This window comes from Furipterus horrens, unplaced genomic scaffold (assembly GCF_987537825.1).
Source record: "Furipterus horrens unplaced genomic scaffold, mFurHor1.1.pri manual_scaffold_4, whole genome shotgun sequence".
NCBI lineage: Eukaryota > Metazoa > Chordata > Mammalia > Chiroptera > Furipteridae > Furipterus > Furipterus horrens.
Genome location: NW_028327174.1, coordinates 140,152,403 through 140,175,024, shown reverse-complemented (window position 1 = coordinate 140,175,024; position 22,622 = coordinate 140,152,403). Strand labels below are relative to the sequence as shown.

The 22,622-nt window shown below is 36.7% G+C and overlaps 1 protein-coding gene across 1 annotated transcript in view; it reads left to right on the top strand.

Annotated features, from left to right (window-relative positions):
• CCDC171 (coiled-coil domain containing 171) overlaps positions 1–22,622 on the top strand; it is a 298,734-nt gene that overhangs the window by 246,940 nt on the left and 29,172 nt on the right. Inside the window, exon 25 of the mRNA XM_090274081.1 lies at positions 3,191–3,343. Coding sequence (XP_090130207.1) covers positions 3,191–3,343 — 153 coding nt within the window. The remainder of the gene's footprint in view (positions 1–3,190; positions 3,344–22,622) is intronic.

The following is a 22,622-nucleotide window of genomic DNA, read 5'->3' as shown; positions in this document are numbered from 1 at the left end:
TCATTTATTTACTTTCTTTGTATTTTAACATGAACAGTTATGCATTCTGTATGGGTAAATGAAATTATGGATTAAATTATCTTACATAGTGTAATCTTTACAATAGTTTATAATGAGATAAGTTTTTAAAATCTTTTATATAAGGTTTGCTGTTTTTCTTGTGAAAAAGTGCTACAAAGTATTCTTGAACTTGAGTACAAATTATGAAATTATCTTTAACAAAAAGAGGAAGATTCCAAATCTGTAGAACTTTGATGGCATATGGCTACCAAAAGCATTCTATCTAGAAAATATTTCAAAAACCTTTTCCAAATAAAACACACTCTGCCATATCAAAGTAAAGTGACATTTGTAGAAAAAAAACCCTCACTGCTCTATTGAAGGAGTTTGATGGAGAAAGAATTATGAAAATTGTTGTTTAGAAATATTTCCAGAATTATAAACTTTCTTCCAAAAATGATTTAAGTGTATAAAAATTTATATATTTACACATAAAAAGTTTCAAAGCAAACTTCCTAACCTAATAGTGTGTTTTGAACCCTTGTTAAAAATATAAAATATATTTTGTATGAAATGTATTTGTTAAAATATAAAAAAACACAGCATATATTAGTTTAAAGAGAAATTGATTGATTCAGGGAACCTGGTTATTTTATAGCCAAAATTTCAGTTAAAATTGTTGTATAATTGATAGGAAGGATTAAAACATCATCCTGATTTAATCAACACAACCAACAGTCCGCTTCTGCCATTGATTCTTACGTATTCAACCATGTGCAGTGTGAGTGGTGAGGGTGGGGATTCAGAATTAGATGTACCAGTTACTACCTCATCAATATAAAACAGTAATAATACTGCAGTGAAATTCAGATTTCATCTTTGAGGGATTTCTCATATTAGGGTTAAGAGAGTGGCTTTGCATTAGGTTTTTAATGATCTGAGCTTTACAATAGTTTTGGAAATAGGCAAGAAAATGGCTCTTCTTACCATTTCATGGAGAGAAGAGATGGCAGCTCAGAGAGATGGCGTGGCAATACCCAGCAACATAAAGCTACGTAAGTGAGGATAAAGAAAGACAGAAAAAAATAGGACGGGTGATTCCTTGTCCATTATCTCAGCGGAGAAGATGAATGAATTTGTAAGAGTGGAGAGAGACTTGGCATAGGAAGAAACAGATATGATTTTATATGATTTTATAGTTTCTGATTCTTACATACTTTTGAAACCTAGCGAGATATTTTGTGTTAGTATTAGTTATAAGCTTGCCTTGAAATTACTCAAAGTAAGGTAGGTTAGGACATGTGAGATGTTTCCATGGCTGAGGTCATACCATGTATGGTTAGTGTTGGGTGATAGAATTCACTTTTGTGTATGTTATCTTTTTATGCCTAGAACTCTGTTTTTGTTTCTTTTTCTCTGTTTTGACTTGAACATAGTATGGTTAAAACTTTACTTATTAGTTTTAAGATTATATTTTCCAAAATATTTAAATTTTTCCCTATTAGATATTTTATGCCAACATGTAGCTTCAACTTGTGGTTTATCAACTCATTTGCTCATCTATTCATTCATTCAAACGAGTGCTGACCATGGGCCACCATGATCCCTGACAATACAGATGAGGACAATATCAGGCTTCAGGAGCTTCTTAGTCTAGTGAAGATAAACATGTAAACTAATGCATTTCTGTTAAAGCGATACTTGTAAAGCATAAAGGACTCACAGAGAGCGGGCAGAAGTTAGTACTGCCTTTGGGTTCAAAAGGGGCTTCTTTCTTTTTCTCTGTTCTATTTATTTTTTATTTTTAAAATTTACTCTTTATTGTATTTTTTCTACTACCATTTAGTCCCCTTATACCCCCTCCACCCTGCAATCACCACACTGTTGCCCATGCCCATGAGTCCTTTTTCCTTTTTGCTCAGTCCGTCCACTCTTTAACTTCCCTCGCCCCGCACTGCCTGTCCTCTGCTCTCCATCTATGAGTCTGTGTCTGTTTTGTTAGTTCAGTTTGTTCATTAGATTCTGCATATGAATTAAATCATATGGTATTTTTCTTTCTCTGACTGACTTATTTCACTTAGCATGGTGTTCTCCAGGAACTTCTTGAAAGAGGTGGTATCTGAGCTGGATATTTGAGGGAAAATAGGAATTTATTTGGCAAAAGGGTGTGAAGTTTTTAACTCTTACATACAAATACTTCTGTTTCTCAGACTTGTGTGTGTTGAAACTTACCTTATACATTCAGAATTGCTCAAATATATAGTTTCTCAAAGCTTTCCCCAATTAGACTCTTCAGATTAAATATAATTTGGAAATATTCAGACTGTCTACCACTGTACTAAATTGTGACTGTGGCTAGAACATTTTTTTTCCTGTAAATAATACAACATTATATTTGAATATGTCAGAAATATTTGATTTTATTTTGCTATGTTTGAAGTATTTTGAAAGATTTTAAAAAATATGTCATAACATTCTTGGACTTAAAATTTACTACAGGTTGCTTTAGAAGAAAACATCTATAAAATATGATTATTCTGTAATATGGAGGTACAAAAATCCCCAAAATATTATACTATTTAGGGGAGAGAAAAAGTTACCAAAACTTGCTTGTATTATTTATTTTATTATGTAGTATAAGGCAAGGACAGTTTCCTGTTATATGAATGAGTGTAATTATGCTTTTCTTACAGTATAGGAATGACATTATTTACACTAAAAAAAAAAAATCACAGGATTATTTCAACCTCTTTTGTTTAAAACCTTTTTTTAAAGTGGATTGAAAATTTTACTAATTCAGCTCATTTTGAAATATTTTACTTATATATCCATCTGTTCAGAGTGCCTTAAGCTTGAAATATAGGTCAAATTATCACTTGAATTTAGCTTTACAAAGAAAATAAGTGTGCCATCTTTAAAAACTGCATTCTAAATTTTAAGCACAATAGATCAAAGTACATCTAATTTCAATAAATAGTCTGGAAAAGAAGTCTCAATTATTTTCTTCCAAACTTTCTTGAAATAGTCACTGTTCTCAATATAAAGTGTGAGGTTTAGCTTTGTTATTTAAAAAAAAAGATGAAAAGTAGTTTATGTAAAAATTTTAATGATTTTGCTTTCAAATTATGGAAATTCTCCTGTGGGGACAGCTTTATTTGAATTGTATGTGACATTATTTTTATTTCTTTAGGCTATGATTAAAAGTTTCATGGATGTCTACCAGCTTGCAAACACTAGAATTGCCACATTAGAGAAGGAAATGACATCTCATCGAAGTCACATCGCGACCTTGAAATCAGAACTTCACACAGCTTGTTTACGTGAAAATGAAAGCTTACACTCAGTAAGTCCTACAGTGTGTTTTTTTCCTTCTTTGGGTCTTGGGTCACATTTACATTCATGCATTTATTGCTCATAAGATAACTTGCTAATACATATAATTTAGGATAAATGGTCAATCAAGCAATATAAAATTATTAGTGTGGAGAAAATTTTGAAGGAAGAAAAGCAATTAATTTTCCATCGTATCATGTATAGAGCTATGCATATTGTTATCAATGCTAAAACACTACATCAAGATTCCTTTGTGTTTGGCAGTTCAGCTGACAGTTGGGTTTGGCAGTGTGCATAGTTAAAGCTTACAACTGTCTGAAGATGCAGTGTGTCCCATTAAGACAGAATATTATTAATTATGCGTATAACCAGAATGGTAATTAGAACATGTGATTATTCTCTGTAGAAAACTAGACTTATCCATAATACATGCCTAGCTAAAATGCATGTTGTGATTCATCTATATGATTAAAATTCAGTTTCAGCAGTCATTTTATGTCTTCAGATTTTAGCCCATGATGAAATTTGAGCTCATTTAAGACTAAACAAAATTTTCTACATTTGAAATATGTGTTTGGGGTGTATCAAAAAATGACTGTATTTGTGACATAAGGGAATAAAATAAACATTTAAACTTTTTTTTCTCAAAAGGCAGATATATCAACGTAGAAGGTTACCAATAATTGGAATGTCTTTTTTCCTTTTTGGTTTGATTACAGTAGATCAGGGTGACTTGTAAGGAAAAGCAATATCATTCTCCCATGCAGTGGTTGGCCCATTTAAAATGATATGTGCAACAGAAAAAGAGTTAGCATTAAAGCAAATGGATGTGCAGCTTTGTTTTGGTTCTTCAGCTCCTGAGGGCCTTAGTTCAAGTGTCAGCATCCCAATAAAGCCTTAAAGATCATGGTGCTTATATCCCACCACCAACCTTCCCTCCCATCCCAACTCTGTCCACTCTTGCCCTGGATTGCCTAGCTACCTTTCACCTTCTTTGATTAGTATTTTTTACTATAGCACTCATCATCAATTGACATGTAGTATATTTTATTTGTTTGCTTATTATCTATTTGCTTCCTACATCCAGTAGAATATAAGTTCCATAAAGATAAGCAGTTTGGGGTGTTTTCCTCACTGTTGTGTAGGCACTCCAGTGCCAAGAACAGTATGGCCCTCAGTAGGTGATCAACAAATGTTTATTGAGTGAAAAATGCTTAAAATGTATCCAATAAATGAACAAACCTGCTATTTGGTATCTGAGATATGAGTTCAGTTGAGCTCAGTTTTTTAAATGACTGTTATTTTCTTAATGAGACAGTAGCAAACTTGGTGTTCACCAAGAAAAATTAAAATGAAGAGGAAACTTTTATCAAGTTTTAAATAAATATTTGGAATTTATTCTAGCCTTTCTCTGAAATGTACCTTTCTTTCTGCTAACTCTCTGACCCTGTTGGTCAATATTATATTGTATTACACTGGTGAGGTTATATCAGCTTTGTTGGTATCAGTAAAGCCTTGTCAGGGCCCGTGATGTTTGAGCTAATATCTGAAGACTGGATAGGAGTTATCTGGGGGGTGGAAGAGTGTAGGGTTTCAGATCAGGAAGAGGGGAATGGGAGCATCCACAAGGACTCTGTGACGGGAAGCAGAATGTGGGAAAGACCAGTTGACTGGAATAAAGAGAATAAAGGCAAGAGTGTGAGGTAAGGATGGTATGGAAAGAGGGGAAATGTCAGACTTGGTTGTCTTTTTTCTAAGAGCAAGGTAGAAGTCACAGTAAAACTTTAAAGACAGAGTGACCCGCTCAGAGTTGCTTTTTTAAAAACATCACTTTGGCTGTGGTGTGAAGAAACAATTGGATGGGAGGAACATAAGCAGGGGGCGTGTCAGGCAATTTTAGGATTTTTGCTTTTGAAAATGGATCAATGATCTCATTTACTAAGAGGGAAGCAATACAACAAGAGGGAATGTTGTGAGTTTAGTTTTGGGTATGTTGAGTTAGAGGTACTTTTTGAAACATGAAACTGGAGCTTGATATGGAATTTAAGCAAGATGCTAAATGGATATACATATTTTAAGTTATTTTCATATAGATGGAACTTGTAGCTGTTAGCAAGAATGACATGATATAGGGACAGTTTATAAACTAAGAAGACAAAAGGGCCAAAGACTGATGCTTGAAAAACGCTAACATATAATGCTTGAGTAGAAGATAAGTCTGCAAAGGAGGCTGTGAAGGAACAGGCAAAGAAGTAAGAGGAAAACCCAGAGAGTATGATGCCATGAGATTGAAGTGTTTCTTTTTAATTGACTTTTTTTTTTTTTTAGAGAGAGAGAGAGAGAGAGACAGAGATTTGTTCCACTTATTTATGCACTCATTTGTTGATTCTTGTGTATGCCCTGACTGGGGATCAAACCCACAGCCCCGGGATATGTCAGGGTGACACTCTAACCAACTGACCACCGGGCCAGAGTGAGAATGAGTGTTCTAAGAAGGGTGACATGTCCATAGTGTGATATGCTGCTGAAGATCAAGTGAAATGAGGATTGAAAATGGCCTTGGAATTTAATACATGGAGGCTTTTGGTAACCTTAGCAAAGACTCTTTCAGTAAGAGCTGGAAAAATAAGTGGAAATTGACAGAAGAAAAACCCATTGAATTTAACCAACTGTCTCAAGGATTTAGCTGAAGTGTGGGTCATAGCGGCGGAATGTTCAGAGGATTCAGGCCGCTCTGTTTAAAGATGGGCGTGACTTAGCATGTTTCAATGCCTTCTTAAATATAGGCCTCCAGAAATATGGTTTTGGTCTTGATCACTATACTGTCCACTTTAATAATTAATTTCAGTTATTATCTTTTCACACTCCAGCTTTCTTTTGACTAGTGTTTGTTTAATATGTCTTTTTCTATTCTTTTCTTTAACCTATGTTTTATGTTTACAGTGGATCTCATAGAAAGGTATAGTTTGGTTTTGTTTATCTATTTGACATTGTCAAGCTTTAATTGGGTTATTGAACCATTTACATTTAATATAATTATAGACATTTTTGGGTTTTTGTCTGCATTTTATTTGTTCTGTGGTTTGAAGGTGATAAGACATAATCTCAACCCTTGTGGATTCCTCTTCTGGCAAGGGAAGCAGTCACAAAAGCAGTCATAAAAACCAGCACGTATGAAGTTCTTGGGGGCATAGGAGCCGGAGGAGTTCGTTTTGCATAGCATTGTCAGAGGAAAGTACTGAGAATATGAAACATTTGTGGGAGTTTTTGAAGAATGTATAGCGACTGACATTTTGTTAAGGGGGAAGAAAAATCTAAACATGTTTTATTTTGTTTTGAGGAATAAGCCTGATGAATAGTACATGGTTCCTCTCACCCTCTCAGTTGAAGACATCCAGCTTGCCGAACAGCCTGCGCGCACTGGAGCCCGAGAGGGCTCGCCACAGGCACCCCAAACCCTACCTTCATACGCTCCCAGTCTGTTCTTGACCATCCAGGCCCTTCTTTTTGCTCTATAATCTGATCTGTTTTGCTCTTGATGTTCTTGTTGGTCTCTCTAGTATTGTTATTTTGATCATTCTCAAAGCTCTTGCTGTGTCCTCAGATGAACTAGCCCCAGTCCCCATCCCACCTATCATGGCTTCCTTCGCCTCATTGAGGATTTTAGAGTCAGGCAGGCCTGGGTGTGCTTTCTGGCACTGTTAGTTATTATCCATACAGCACTCTGGGCATCAATGTCTATATTTGTAACGTGAGGTTGGAATCGCCTGTATTGTAGAGTTGGTATTAGGACTAAACAAAGACACAGTGTCTGTCATAGTAGTAGGAGCTCAATAAACATTAGTTCTCTTCCCTACACATAAAAACTTTTCTGATAATTACTTAAATTTACGACAGCTAAGCTAAGAAATATATGTAAGAACTATATGAGGAAACCTTTTATGAGTAGGCAAAAGAGCTAAAACAACCTTTAAATCAGTGCTTTTAGCACATACTAAATACAGCATTAATATTAGTTGTTGTTATCACTTAATGAACTGAGAACATTCAATATAGTAATGATGCTCATTACTATCTTTTCCAGTCATTTTACTGGGTAAAATAAATAAGTATATTATTAATCAAAAACTTATTTATCATGGTGTTGAAATGCATAGAAAGAGATTGATCATATTGTAGACATGAATAATCATCTTTAAAAACTGTATCCCTCTTTAGGTGACATTTTCATTTTTTCGTTCTGCAACATATAATAATAATGCTGGAGTTCATCTAAGAGTTCTCATCAGTTGTACACTTGCCAGTGCTTTAACATTTTCAGTATGTTGGTCTTTGACCCATTAACTTAGGGCTGCTCTAGAGCTTTTATGTTGAGTAATAGCAACCAGAAAGTGCTTTTGAGTCCTGTACAGTCCAGTAGAGAACAGTACAGCAGTCAGAACCAATTACTTGTGGGTGTTTGGATGCCGGCAAACCCACAGCTATGGAGAAACATATGATATTTCAATCTGTGAAACACAGAAGGCCAAACCCAAACACTTTAGAGTGAGTTATGATGCTGCAAGCTACAGCCTCACTACCACTGTATGTTTAAGCAGTATGTTTTTAATTCTATAGTAGTTTACTTATGAGAAAGTAATAAATTACAAATGAAAGGAGCATTTTGGTTAGTATCTCTGCAAGAGAGATATCTTTGTATCATTATGTCAGATTTGCTAGTTGTCAGTGGTATTATATTGTTAATAAAGGTGAAAGGGTTAAATATCTTGGTTTGGATTAGATAAAAATAAAAAGGTAAGGTTCCCTTTTCTCAAGTTCTCAAATAATATTTTGTCACATTTATTTTTAATACATATTCTTGAGAGAGGAAAGATTGTTAATATTAGTATTGTGTGGACATAGGAACTGATAGAACTTAAGGTAAGCTGCTTTCATAAACTTTCAAATATTTTGTTTTAGGTGATTCCTGATATTTATTATTGAGTTTTTAACCCTTCAAGGAAAATAACATTTTTAAATGAGCCGTAAGCCATAACTTAATTTGTTGAGCAAGGCTGCATTTTAGAGCTATAAAGTGTAGATTATTGAGTCTCACTCCCAGGTTTTTCATCAGAACAGAATTAGGTTAGAACCCAAGGCCTCTTTTTACGTTTAGGTCTGTGAGACTTTCCTGTGAGACTGCAACGTAGATTAAGACAAACCTTTACCATCGTGACACTTTGAATGTAGTGAGAATACAACTATTATACAAATAATTGAAAAAATGACGTTCAGGTGGAATCATAGAGTGCTGTGAGAACATACGAGGATCACTGGGGGACCTAACTTAGGCTTGGGGCGGTCTACTTGAGAAGTTGAAATTTTAGTTGAGAAAATGAAAAGGAGGGATTGACAAGAGAAAGCATAGACTGCTTGAGGAGTGGAAATATGTCTGTATGCCTGGAGCAGGTGGAGAATTGTTGGAGATGAGACTAGAGGAGGAAGGGGCTAGGCCATGTGCCCTGTAAGCGGTGCCTCTCAGCCTTGTGGAAACTCTCCACGTGAGATGTCTCCTGCAAGTGCATTGCAAACGTCTACTCCCTTTGCTTTATGTATTCACTTTTCCCAAGTGCAAATTTTATTTTTTCCATTTATTCTCAAAAGTCACTGGCATCTGCTGCCATAATAACATCTGTTTTACCTTTTTGCTAAACACTGCTTACTTAGATGCTCATTAAATTCTATGTTTTTATCATGATCTCCAGCTCTGGCCTTTGGGTTAAATAAAGGAATCATAAAATACCCAAAGGTGGGACAGCGTAGTCAATGAGCAAAAAATTTACTTGATCCTTGACATGTGTATCTAAACTTGTAAGAGTTTCTCATAGTCCAGAAACTCGAGCTTTTTTGCATAATAAACTGAGTCCTGGTGGTAATAATGTATATTCCATTGGCCTCACACCTCCTTTCTGGTGTTTCAGTTTTTGTGTGAGGCAGTTTAAGAAAATGAATGAATGATGTCTGGATAGTGAGTCCAGGGGCATGATATAATAAATTTTTTATTTATAGAAATATAAATGTAATATAATTACACAAATATGTTATTTATATATAAACACTTTATATTAGATATATACATTTTATATATAAATTTAATTTAATATACAAGGGGGGCAAAAGTAGGTTTACAGTTGGGAGTACATGAAACAGTTATTGTTGTATTATTTATTAATTATTGTATTATTTTCCATGTAAACAACAGTAAACCAACTCTTGCCCCACCCTACATTTATATAATTCTATTTTTCAGTGATTAAATGTTACAGGAGTTGAGCAAGTAGTGACAAGAATGAAAATTTTAAACTCTGATCATTGTAATCAGTTAGTAATAATATGTAGAAAATACAGATGGTCATTTGGCAATCCAGTGCTTTAATTCTTTTTCATTAGTTGTTTCAGGAGTGGCAGAAACTACATGCGCTTCTGAGTAATTCTTCTGCTATTTTATCCTTCTCACTAAATTGAGTTCTTTGAGGGCTTTAGGTATCTGCTAGATTTTCAGGAGTCTCCATTTTAGTTTTCTTTAAAAAATATTTATTCTTCATTTATTTAATTTTTAAATTATTTTTAAAATTATATTTTATTGATTATGTGATTACAGTTGTCCTAGTTCTTCCCCCTCTGTCCCCCTCCACTCAGCGCTCCCATTCCCTCAGGCAATCTCCACACCATTGGCCACGTCCATGGGGCATGCGTATGTGTTCTTTGACTATATTCCCCATGCTGTACTTTACATCCCCATCACTATTCTGTAACTATCAGTTTGTACTTAATCCCTTCACCTTTTTTGCTCATCCCTTGACCCCCTCCCATCTGGCGACCATCAAAACATTCTCTGTATCTACGATTCTTTTTCTGTTCTGCTTGTCTGTTTATTTTATTTGGATTCAGTTTTGATAGATATGTATTTGTTGCCATTTTATTGTTCGTATTTTTTGTCTTCTTAAAGAAGACCTTAATATTTCATATAATGCAAGCTTGGTGGTGATGCACTGCTTTAATTTTTTCTTGCTTGGACTGCTCTTTATCTGCCCTTCCATTCTAAGTAATAGCTTTGCTGGGGAGAATAATTTTGGTTGTAGGCCTTTGCTTTTCATCATTTTGACTATTTCTTGCCAATCCCTCTAGCTTGCAAATTTTCTTTTGAGAAATCAACTGACAGTCTTATGGGGGCTCTCTTGTAGGTATTGGGCTGGCCAAAAAGTTTGTTTAATTATTTTCCCTAAAGTAAAATACACATTTTTCATTTTCACCAATAACTTTATTGATTTGGATATTTGACTATCTCCTGTGTGATATAATGTTGATTGTTCTCAACTAATATCTCAGTTTGATCACTATCAACTTCAGCTGGTATCATTCAGTGAGAAATCTCCAGCATGAAACTTCGCAAACCACTTTTGACACATTCGATCAGTCACAGCACCTTCTCCATACACTGCACAAATCTTTTGTGTCAGTTGCATTTTTATACCTTTCTTGAAATAATAAAGCATAATATGCCAAAAATATTGTGTATTTTCTAACATCCTCAATAAATGGCTACACAAAAATTCACCAATTTTGATATTTTTTTTTAAGTGCACGCTCATATGAAATGTCACAATATAATCTAAGAAAATTGTTTCTAATGAAGTTAAAAACAACTAAGTGCTACTAAGAGCCATCTTATGGAAAGAACCAAACAAACTTTTTGGCCAACCCGATAACTAACTGCTTTTCTCTTGCTGCTTTGACGATTCTTTCTTTGTCTTTAACCTTTGGTATTTTAATTATGATGTGTCTTGGGGTGGGCTTCTTTGGGTTCATTTTGTTTGGGACTCTCTGCACTTTCTGGATTTGTATGTCTATTTCCTTCATCAAGTTAGGGAAGTTTTCTGTCGTTACTTTTAAAAATAAGTTTCCAATTACTTGCTGTCTTCCTTCACCTCCATGATGTGAACATTGGTATGCTCGAAGTTGTCCCAGAGGCTCCTTACACTATCCACATTTTTCTGGATTCTTTTTTCTTCTTGCTGTTCTGATTCAGTGTTTTTTGCTTTCTTATGTTTCAAATCACTGATTTGATTCTTGGCTTCATCCATCTACTGTTGATTCACTGTAAATTCTTCTTTATTTTAATTAGTGTATCCTTCATTTTTGACTGGTTCTTTTTTATGGGTTTCATCCCCTTTGTTATGCTGTTGAAGTTCTCACTAAGTTCACTGAGCATCCTTATAACCAGTGTTTTGAACTCTGAATCTAGCTGCTTGCTTGTCTCCATTTTGTTTAGTTCTTTTCTGGAGTTTTGTTCTGTTCTTTCATTTGGGCCATGTTTCTTTGTCTCCTCATTTTGGCAGCCTCCCTGTGTTTGTTTCTATGTATTAAGTAGAGCTGCTATGTCTCCCAGGGTTGGTAGAGTGGCCCAATGTAGAGTGGTCCTGCAAGGTCCAGTAGTACAACCTCTCCTATTACCCAAACTGGGTACTTGAGGTGCACCCACTATGTGGTCTGTGTATACTTTCCCGCTATAGTTGAACCTGGATTGTTGTTGGCACATCCAAGGTCGCCACTGCCTGTCTTCTGTTGGGGGTCACACAGTGTAAGCTACAAAGCAATCTGCAGTTGGCTGGTACTCATCCTGGTGAGGCCAAACTGTGAGCTAAGGCTGGCTGCTGCTAGTGCCGGGCCTGGGGCAATTTAGTGAGAGGTATGGGGCTTGCTGAAGCCAGATGCTGCTTGTTTGAGATAATTTAGGAAAATCTGAAACACTGGCCAAGACAAGCCATTTGTATGGAAAAGCCCCTGGAAACAGCTTAGGTAGGTTTGAAAGTTGGGTGGGGCAGGGCCTCAGAAAATCTCCAGGGTTGGGTAAACACTGTGAGCCAGGTTGATGGTGTCTCAGGTATGGTGCCCACCTGCCTGCTCTGTGGCTCTGTAGCTCTGAGGGGTCGGGGGGAGAGCTCAGAAAGGAACAATGGCCTTGATCAGAACTTCTGTCTGGGAGAAAGCTGCCCCCCTACTCTGGCCCTGATGCTGGAAAATTCACTTCCTCCTCATATGTCTCTGATGCCTTTGTCTCTGATGCCTTTCAATCTGCTACTCCACACTTGAGCTCAGAGGGAGGAAGTCTGAGTAAATCTGTGCATGGACCCTTAAAGAGGATCTCCAGGGATTCCAGCAGTTTCTGTCTTCCACAGCCTCAATCCCCACTGGTTTTTACAGCCAGAAATTATGGGGACTTCTCTTCCTGGCACTGGGACCCTGGGCTGGGGGAGCTGGTGTGGGCTGGGACCTCTCACTCCTGAGATATCCCTCCTGATTTTTATCTGCCATATAAGGGTGTTGGACTTCCTATTCAGTGTCTCCACACCTCATACCAGTCTTGATGTGCTTCTTCCTTAATTTCATAGTTGTGAGACTTTCATTCAGCTTGATTTCTGATGGTTCTGAATATGGCTGTTCTATATAGTCGTAATTTTGATGTGGTTGTGCAAGGTGGTTAGCTGTCTTTTCCTAGGCTGCTATCTTTGTTCCACTTCACTTTTCTACAGACACCGCAGACTCACTGAGGTCCCACACTGAACATGTTGTCCAATGTTACCACTCCCCATTTCTCTAAATTCTCCTTTTCTTACATTCCTTGTGTCTGACATAACTATCCCAAGAAGACCCCTTAACATTTGTTCCACTTTTCTTCTACCATCAATATTGAATCAATTGCTAAGCCTTGTGTTTTCTACTACCACGGATCCCTTAGATTAACTTTCTCCTTTCTACTCTTGTGGTCACATTAAGTTTTCCTTGGGCTTTTACAGTGGTTTTCCAATGAGTTTACCCATATCTAGATTTCCCCTTTCCACCCTATCTGCCATATTAATGGCAGAGTTATTTTTCCAACATATAGATATGGTCAGGCCCTAGCTTGACTCGAAACATTTTGACTCTACACTTTCTATGTGTTTAAGTAAAAATTCTTTATCAATGACATTTGGGCATGTTCTGACTCCATCTGTTTTTTTTAGTTCACCTCCCAATTGGCAGAAGTAAGGGCGTTCCCTTTGTTATGTTCATCTATCACTGTACTTACTTGTCTAAGCATAAACAGTAGTCTGACTTATATAATCAATTGTGTATGTATTACCATATGATGATTCATTAAAAGAAATCCATTATAATGATCTGAGTTCAATAAATGATGTTTTATTTGAATTGAAATTAATTGGAAGAAAATTCCTTCAGTCATATTTGTTCACATACTTGGTATGGAACATATATGTTGCACAAATCATAGTTCCCCCCCAAATTTTTCCCACACAAAATTTTCTCAAATTAATTTCCATCAAATGATGTTTCATATATTTAGTAAACACTTAATGACAATGACTATAACAATTTATATATGATTATACAAATATAAAATTTTAAGTAAAACCTTAATATAAATTGGATATTTTCTCCTCTTCACTACTCTTCCTTAAAAACAAAACAAACAAACAAAATTCCCAAAACCCTCAAGCCAAAAATTATTTATGACAAGAACATTCTTTTCAGCATACCACTTAAATAATTTTAAACTTTGTCAGATTTTTTTGGGCCCCCTGCCCCTGTATGTTAACCCACACAGACAATAAATGACCAGTGTAATACTTTTACTCATGTGGTGGGTACTCAGTAAATGTTTGTTAATAACAATGATATATACTAAATTAAAATTAGCTATGCCCAGGCCTTGCAAAAATAAGAGTAAGTGAGATTTATTTCAGAAGTAGAAGTCTAATATACATAAATCAGTAGAAAGCTTATTTTCAAAAATGTATTTCCTTGATTCCTAACCTCACACCACATACAAAAATTAATCCAAAATTGATCAAAGACCTAAAATTCCTAATAAAAAACTTAGAAATAAAGCTTCATGAGCTTGGCTTTGTCACAGTGGATTCTTAGGTATGATACAAAACACATGAGTGATAAAAGAAAAAATAGGTAAATTGGACTTTATCAAAATCAAAAACTTTTGTGTATTAAAAACATGTTACAGAAAATAAGAGAAAATATTTATAATTATTTATCTGATTAAGGTCTAATATGTAAAATACACTTACATCTCAACAAAAAGACCTAATTTTTAAAATGAGCAAATGACTTGAATAGATAGATACACAAATGATCTACAAGCACATGCAAGGATGCTCAACATCATTAGTGAGTATGGAAATGCAAGTCAAAACCACAATAAGATACCACTCATACAGACTAGGAAGGCCATTAAAAAAGAAAAAAATAACAAACGTTTATAGCAGCACTATTCACAATAGCCAAAAGGTCAAAACAACCCAAATGTCCATCTACTGATGAATAGATAAACAAATGTGGTATATCCAGACAACGCAATATTTTTCAGCGATAGAAGAAATGAAGTACTAATACATGTCACAACATGCACTTACTTTGAAAACATGCTAAATGAAAAAGCCAGACTCAAAGGGCCACATATTGTATGATTCTATTTACATGAAACGTACAGAATAGGCATATTCTTTCTCCATGAAGACAGAAAGCAGATTAGCTGTTGATGGAGGCGGGAGGGGAGGAGAGAATGGAGAATGACTCTTCAGTGGGTGTGGGATTTCCTTCTTGTGGGATGGAAAAGCTCTAGAGCTAAGATAGTTGGGTGGTTACACACGTTGTGAACATAGCTGATGCCACTGAATTCCACACTTTATAGTTGTTAAAATGGTAAATTTTATGTTGTGTGTTTTTAACACCTAAAAAAACATTTCTTTTAGTTCTTGGGTGGTAGTGGATTGGCAGCTATGTTGTTGCTTATTCAGAATGCCAATATGTTGTATTGGGAGGTAGCATGACAGAGAATCAGAGAACATTTGGATTCTGGAACAACCTTTGTTAACAATTCACCACGAGCTTTAGGAAATAAAAATACAATCTCTTTGGACTTGGTTTTTCCTAGCTGTAAAATGGAGGGTTTAAACTAGAGGAAATCTAAAGTCCCTCTCAGCTCGAAAATTTCTTTGATTGAACTTAAAAGTACTGATTTTGAATACTTAATTTCTAACCATTTTTGGTTCTTTTTGCTTCAGTTTACAACAATAACATCAGTTTGTGTTTTTAAATTTATAACATTTACATTTTGAATTTGGTAGTATTCAACACAAATAATACATTTACAAATGTATAGAAGTTAAATAAATTTCACAATAATTATAACTAGTCAGTCAAAGGTCCCCAACATAATTTGAAAATGTATTAGCGTATTTGTAAGGAGTATTTTCCCTTTTTATGCAAAGTTTTTTTTTTTTTTATATTTAATATGTTAGGAATGTGAACTTTTAACTTGTCAAACTATTGTAACATATTTGAAAATTGTAGTAATTTGATTAAAATGTTGCCTATAAGGCAAAAGTTTAGTTAATAGAATCCATATGTAATTAAAATGCAGAACTAAATGTAATCAGACTCCAGTGACTAGTGCCTTCATATTGATAGTTTTACAACAGCCTCTGGGGTTGAAAGTTTAAATGTTACAGAATGCAACAACACTGCAGAAAACAACTTCACCTGGAAATTTAGCTATTTTAAAGGCATCAACATGGTTGCTTGATAAAATGTGACTCTCAGAGCCTGGATGGGCATCATCTTAGGAATGTCTTCCGTTGGCAGGTGGTTGAAGCACATACCTGGTGGGCCGTGGGAGAACCACACTCTCCGGCAGTGCCACACAAACCAGCAGAGATGAAGATCCCTGCTACGGGCCAAGCCATGGCCTTCTTTTTTCCTTTTTTAATAAGAGTTGCCTAATTTGGGTGAATTCACTTGAATCACATGAAAGTTATAGACACAACACTATGCACCAAGCCACAAAAAAAGTAAAAAAAAAAATTTTTTTTTCCTGAACTTAAAAAAAATTATTTTCTCTGGACAGTTTTAAGAGTCGACATCCTGTGTTAGAGTTCTCTAATCATCACCAGCACAATTTACAATCAGAACACACAGAGAGCCAGTTTAGACCAGCTCATCTGTTGATCTTGGCAGAGACCCTTCATCTCACTGTGTGCAGCTGCCACTTGAGAGTTGGGGGACTCTGCAGAGAGCCAGAGGAGGGTGGGGTGTAAGGCTGGTCAAGGCATGAACACATAGGCCTGCTTCATTTCAACAGTTGTATGTTGCTTAAAAAAAGTAGTCTTTTTATTTTACTGCCCCCCCTTTCTTTTTAACCTGAAATTAAATGAGGACCTCTCATGAGCCACTGCGCTCCAGGCATAAGAAATTGTAATGTCTGGCTTCCAGAAACTGTCCCGTCAAAATGTGCTTCTGATTAGGTGGCTTAATTACAGCTGTGAAAACAATGTTGATTTAGGCCTCAAGATTCCAGGGCATGTCAGCCGTTATTAGCTAACCTTGGACTGAATCCACCATTTTAAAACTCTGTACCACTAAAGTCACCCAGCTTGACAACTTTTTTATGTAGGCAGAAAATTTGCCAGAAGCAACACATTTTTATGCAAAATATTATTCGATGCACAGTTTCAGCGACAGCAACATTAGAGGTCATTAAAGAGATAGTTAACTTTGCACTTTATCAAGAACAAGGAAGTTCTGTTTGTAAAAACAGTGAGTTTTGAATACTATTTTTAAAGAGTTGACTGACATAAGAATTAATTTTAATTCCTTTAATTCAGTTTTATTTCAAGTCTAGCATGTTGCTTTAACCACCCAATTTTATTACACCTAAATTTTTCTGACAGTTTCATTTGCTGTTAGGAAATAAAATTGCAATTTTTTTCAACATGGGAAATAATGGCTAGTTTTAAAAACATTATGTTTGAAACTTCCCTTGCCTCAAGCTGGTTCAGACACAACCTCAGTTTACTTTTGGAAGGAAACGAACCTCATTAAGTAGTTTTAAATATTTTAATATAATATAAGTGTGTTTTTTCATAGTGAGAAAGTTTATTAGACTCATGTATTTATACCTGCAGGGGAAGTAAAACTCTTAATAATTATATGGTTTTAATACTTTGGAATTTTCAATACAATTGTCACTGATATCATAAATATTATAATTACACATTTAAAGTAGTTCCAGTTCTATTGTATTTTAGATGTCTAAAACTCTCCTTACATGCTGTGAATGGTTTTTTATTTGTCAATATTTTAAAAAGTGGATATTAAGTAGAAAGCAATACCAAGAGAGGTGGCCAGCTGAACAATAAACATAAAGTCATGTGATTCTCATAATAATTTTGGAAGAAACTTTTGCTTGAAAATTCATGATTTATGCCAAACCGAATACCCAAGAGAGAGCTAAATGATTTCTTTAAAATGAAATATCCCACACCCAAAACATTAAGTCCAACAAAGTGGGTGGTCAAGGCACATCATTTCCTACTAGTCAGACTCATTGAACAATTAACTGACTCACTCTAAACCTTGCATGGACAAGGAAACTTTTGTTTGAGTTGAATTAAGAGTTAATTCATAGGTAATTAATTGTGAGGAATGGATGTGTGAAGTCATGTTGATGATATAGTATGTGTGTATTGAAGAGAAAGCTGGGCAACTGATCCAGAAAGTAATCCCATAATCTAAATAATATCAGTAACATCAAATTGCCAGACACTGTAGAGATGCATTACATGTATATTTATTCCATCTATTATTTAATTTAATCTACATATCAGTCTTATGAGAGAAAAACTATTTCCCCATATTGCAGATGAGGCAACTCAGTCCCAGAGAAGATAAGTAATTTGCCCAAGCTCGTGCTGTTTGGGCGCTAGATTGGAACTCGTGCCTTTGTGCCTGAAGCCCATGCTCTAAACTGAAGATGGAAATAGATAGTTTTGTTGGAAAGTGGATTCCAGATTCTGAAACAGTAGGGAAACATTAAAAAATGAATAAGTTTATGTTGACTTACTGTTGGCTGTTAAGAGACGAGAACCTTTAAACTTGAGTAAAAGTTTTACAGTTTTCTGGGCAAAAAGATCCCCCAAAGCCATTTTTTTCCTTTCAGTAAAAAATGACTGTGTATGAAGACTGACACATTCACTCGTCGGCAGCCGTCCATCTCGAGAGACGATGGTGTAGCTTCTTAAGAGTCTATCTGCACCGCCGAGAATGGCAGTGCAGTCCGACTTGGGGGTGACACGGTATCTGTCTCCTCCCGTGTTGAATCGACATCTTGCGATGACGCTGGAGTGTCCTCTCCAGTGAAGCTGAAGCTACAGAGCCTGGGCAGGGTGATATGGAGGGTCTGCTGTTGCCCATGCAGCAGACCCCCCCTCTCTTCGCAGCTGAAGGGTCCAAGGGAAAGACGGAGTCAATACAGCTTGGCTTCAGGTGCGCCACAGGAGTTGCCGGTGTTGACTACAACGTCAAACCGCCTTAGGGACTCCGGCTCCGGATTTTCTGTCGGGGTTTACTCCCTTAGCCTTTCCCCTGAAGAGGTATGCCGCAAGGCAGCGGAGGTTTTTTGGAGTCAGAGTTTTCCTTCTCTGATGTGCCCTGACTGGAAGATCGAACCAGCGACACTTAGCTCGCAGGCCGACGCTCAATCCACTGAGCCAAACCAGCCAGGGGCCACACATTCACTAGGTCTGTGGTTAAGGCCTGTACCTAGAACAAAAGGACCTTCCCTTTTCCTTTTTAAGTTCCTTTATGCATAGAGAATTGAAAGTGTACATCCTTCCATGTTACTCTGATTTGAAGTTTAGATAGATTGCTTTTGTTCCTAAGATTCTTTGTTAGCTTAGAACTGGGGAAAGAAACAGCTGTCTTAGTTCCCTAGAACTGTGGCTTAGGGCAGACTTTGCTTGCCTCTGAATTCAGCTCATTCTTTTGGGTCTCCTTTGTTCTCAGTGTTTGCCTGACATACCATACCCTTCCTGAATGTAAGGGGCCAACTGAGGTGACAGCTTTGTGTTTCTGGTCTCCTCCATCTTATTTCTGATGATTTCTAACTGAAAATATTCGTTTGGTTGAAAAATGTGCCATGTAAACAGGATAGATTATATCTGATTTTATGATGATAAAGTGATTTTTAAAGTATATTTTATTGATTATATTGTTACAATAGTTCCAATTTTTTCCCCTTTGCTCCCCTCCGCCCAGCACCACCCCTCCCCCAACAATCACCCCCCAAGTCCATGCCCATGGGTCGTACATACAAGCTCTCCTGCCTCACCCTTTCATATATTCTTCTTCTTCTTCTTTTTGAAATAATTAATTAATTTTTTTAACAATAAAAAATAACAATCCCTCCCTCTCAGACTTAAGACCCTTTATAATCTTATAAAGAACAATGGGTGATGGTCTCAAGTTCCTCTAGCTGCTTCAAGCTGGACATGGTTGTCGTCCTACCTACCCTTGGGTCCAGAAATCCCTAATAAGAGTGGGGGTGTGGAGGGGAGGGTGGCCTTCCCACATGGGGAAGGATCATGCAGACTCCAGGTCGGTTGGCTGTCCCTGGACAACGGCATGCTTGATTTAACAGGCTGGCATTCTTGTTGTATTCTGGGGGCAACACATTTGGCAACAGGGTTAAAGGACATCATTTAATCCATAACTACTAGATGACAAAAGGCAGGGATTAATTTTTCAATATCCCACATTAGGAAAAAGAAGGGCTTCTTTGGAGGAAGGTGTGCCAGGTACATCTCACCTGTCAAAAATCCTTTTGCCCATTATACTTAGTTTGGGCTGAGGGAAATATTTTAGGTTTCCCTCCTCTTAGGCCTCTGGGCTCTTTCTGTCCAAGCCTTTAGGACAGAAAAGAGAAACCAGTTTTAAAGTGAAGCCCACAGACCACCCCATTCTTTACCAACCCAGCCACTTAGTTCAGCCAAACCATTGAATCTCAGGAGGCAGCGATGCAGACAAGATTAAGTGAGGCCTATACATACAGGCAATCACTCAGGTAATGAGATCGTAGGCTTATGCCCTTTGAAAACAGAAAACACATGTTAATTTATGTAACATAACCCACATACAAGTCTAAATCTGTAGGATTGTCTTATCGGAAAGACATCCAGTTGCAAGGCATTTGACATTCTTCTTCCCTGTAAATTAAACGTCTTTGATAATGCCACAGACATAGTTTAACTTTCAAATGAAAACAAATTTTAAATGAAAAGAAACTTTAAAGACGGTTAGCTGCACTACTTTATAGTCTACCACTGAGCATTGTGATTTTCCTTGAATTGCGATTTTTCTCCCTAAGATTACCCTCCTTGTCATTAAAGGGACTGCATTAAGTCCATTTTTAATTTATCCTGTTCATTTGCATAAACACAACAAGAGCAGAAAATTATCACTTATGATCTTTAGTTCTGCTTTGCTGGAACTTATGCAAGGAACATTTAGGGTGACCTTCAGTCTGCCCTTCAAGGCACAGAAGCAGAACCACATACCTGGCATTCAGCCTTGCATGTAAACACCTGTCTTTTCCAAGTCCTTCTGGTTTTCCATTGTGTCTTAAGGTCCCATCTAGCCATCTTTCAGGAAAACAACCTTCATTCCTTCCCTGGAAAGATTGCCATGGACCGAGCATCCATCCAAGGTACCAGGCCTTTTATCTCATGGACTTTTATTACCTTTGAAAGTCAATCCCAGTTCCTCAGGGCTTTTTGGTAACAACCAAAGCCCAAGCATGTCTCCTTTAGGCATGACATTCCAGTCAAAGTCTTAGTCAAAAAAAATCTCTATTAACAACTGTTCTTATTAGTTTTATGCAAAGAAACTTATGTCATTACTTACTTGCTCAGAATGCCAAATTCTGGAGGGATCAGATAGGGAGGAAAATATACAGTGTGAAGGAAAATCCTTGTCCTTCTAATATTCACTGAACTTGCATTTCTATTCTTTATATTTTAATTTTTTCCCCCACTAAAAATTTTGTTTGCTTGTTTTTCCATTACAGTTGTCCCACTTTTTTCCCCCTCTTGCTTCCCTGCACCCTGCCCCCCCTTCTCCCACATTCAGTCCCCACCCAGTTGACCATGTCCATGGTTCACTTATACATGTTCTTTGACTAGACCCTTCCCCTTCTTACCCCCTTCTCTCCCTCCCATCTCCCTCTTTGTTACTGTTAGTTTATTCCTTGTGTACATACTCCTGGTTCAATTTTGCTCATTTGTTTGTGTTGTTCATTAGTTTCCTGTAATAGATGATAGCATAAGGTATTTTTCTTTCGTTGCCTGTCTTATTTCGCTAAGCATAATTCTCTCTAGTTCCAACCATGTTGTTGCAAATTGTAGAAGTTCCTTCTTTCTTTCAGTACTTATTCATTGTGATTTTCCCCCTTTGTACTCGTGTTCCTCTCTCTCTCTCTGTTTCTTCATCTTCTTAAAGCAGACCCTTTAGCATCTCTTGCCATGCTGGTTTGGTGGAGATGTATTCTTTTAGCCTTCTTTTGTCTTGGAAACTCCTTATTTCACCTTCCATTTTGAATGAGAGCCTTGCTGGGTAGAGTATTCTTGATTGTAGGCCTTTGTTTTTCATTGCTCGGAATATTTTTTGCCATTCCCTTCTGGCTTGTAGTGTTTCTGCTGAGAAATCTGAGGATAGCCTTGTTGGAGCTCCCTTGTATGTTATTAGTTGTTTTTCTCTTGCTGTTTTTAGGATTCTCTCTTTGTCTTTGAATGTTGGCATTTTAATTATGATGTGTCTTGAAGTGGGCCTGTTGGGGTTCATTTTCATTGGGACCCTCTGTGCTTCCTGGACTTGCATGATTCTTTCTCTCCTCATGTTAGGGAAGTTTTCTGTCATTAGTTTTTCCAAGAGGTTTTCTATCCCTTGCTCTTCTTCTTCTTCTTCTGGAATTCCTATGATATGGATATTATTACGTTTCATGTTGTCCTGCAGCTGTCTTAGAACCTCTTCAGTCTTGTTCAGTCTTTTTTCATTTTGTTGCACTCTCTGGGAGTTTTTGTCTAAGTTGTCCTCCAGCTCGCTGATCCGATATTCTGCTTCCTCTAGCCTGATTTTAATTCCTTCTATTGTGTTCTTCAATTCAGAGATCGTATTCTTCATTTCCTCCTGACTCTTATTGTTAGCGTCCATGTCCTTTTTCATCTGGTGTAATTCTCAGTAAGTTCCTTGTAGTTATTCTGGAGTTCCCTGTAGTTTCCCTGGAGTTCTTTGTAGTTTCCGTTGAGCTCATTGAGGTTCTCCATAATCCATGTTTTCAATTCCATATCTGATAGTTTGCTCCCCTCTATTTCACTTAGCACTCTTTCTGGGGATTCCTCCTT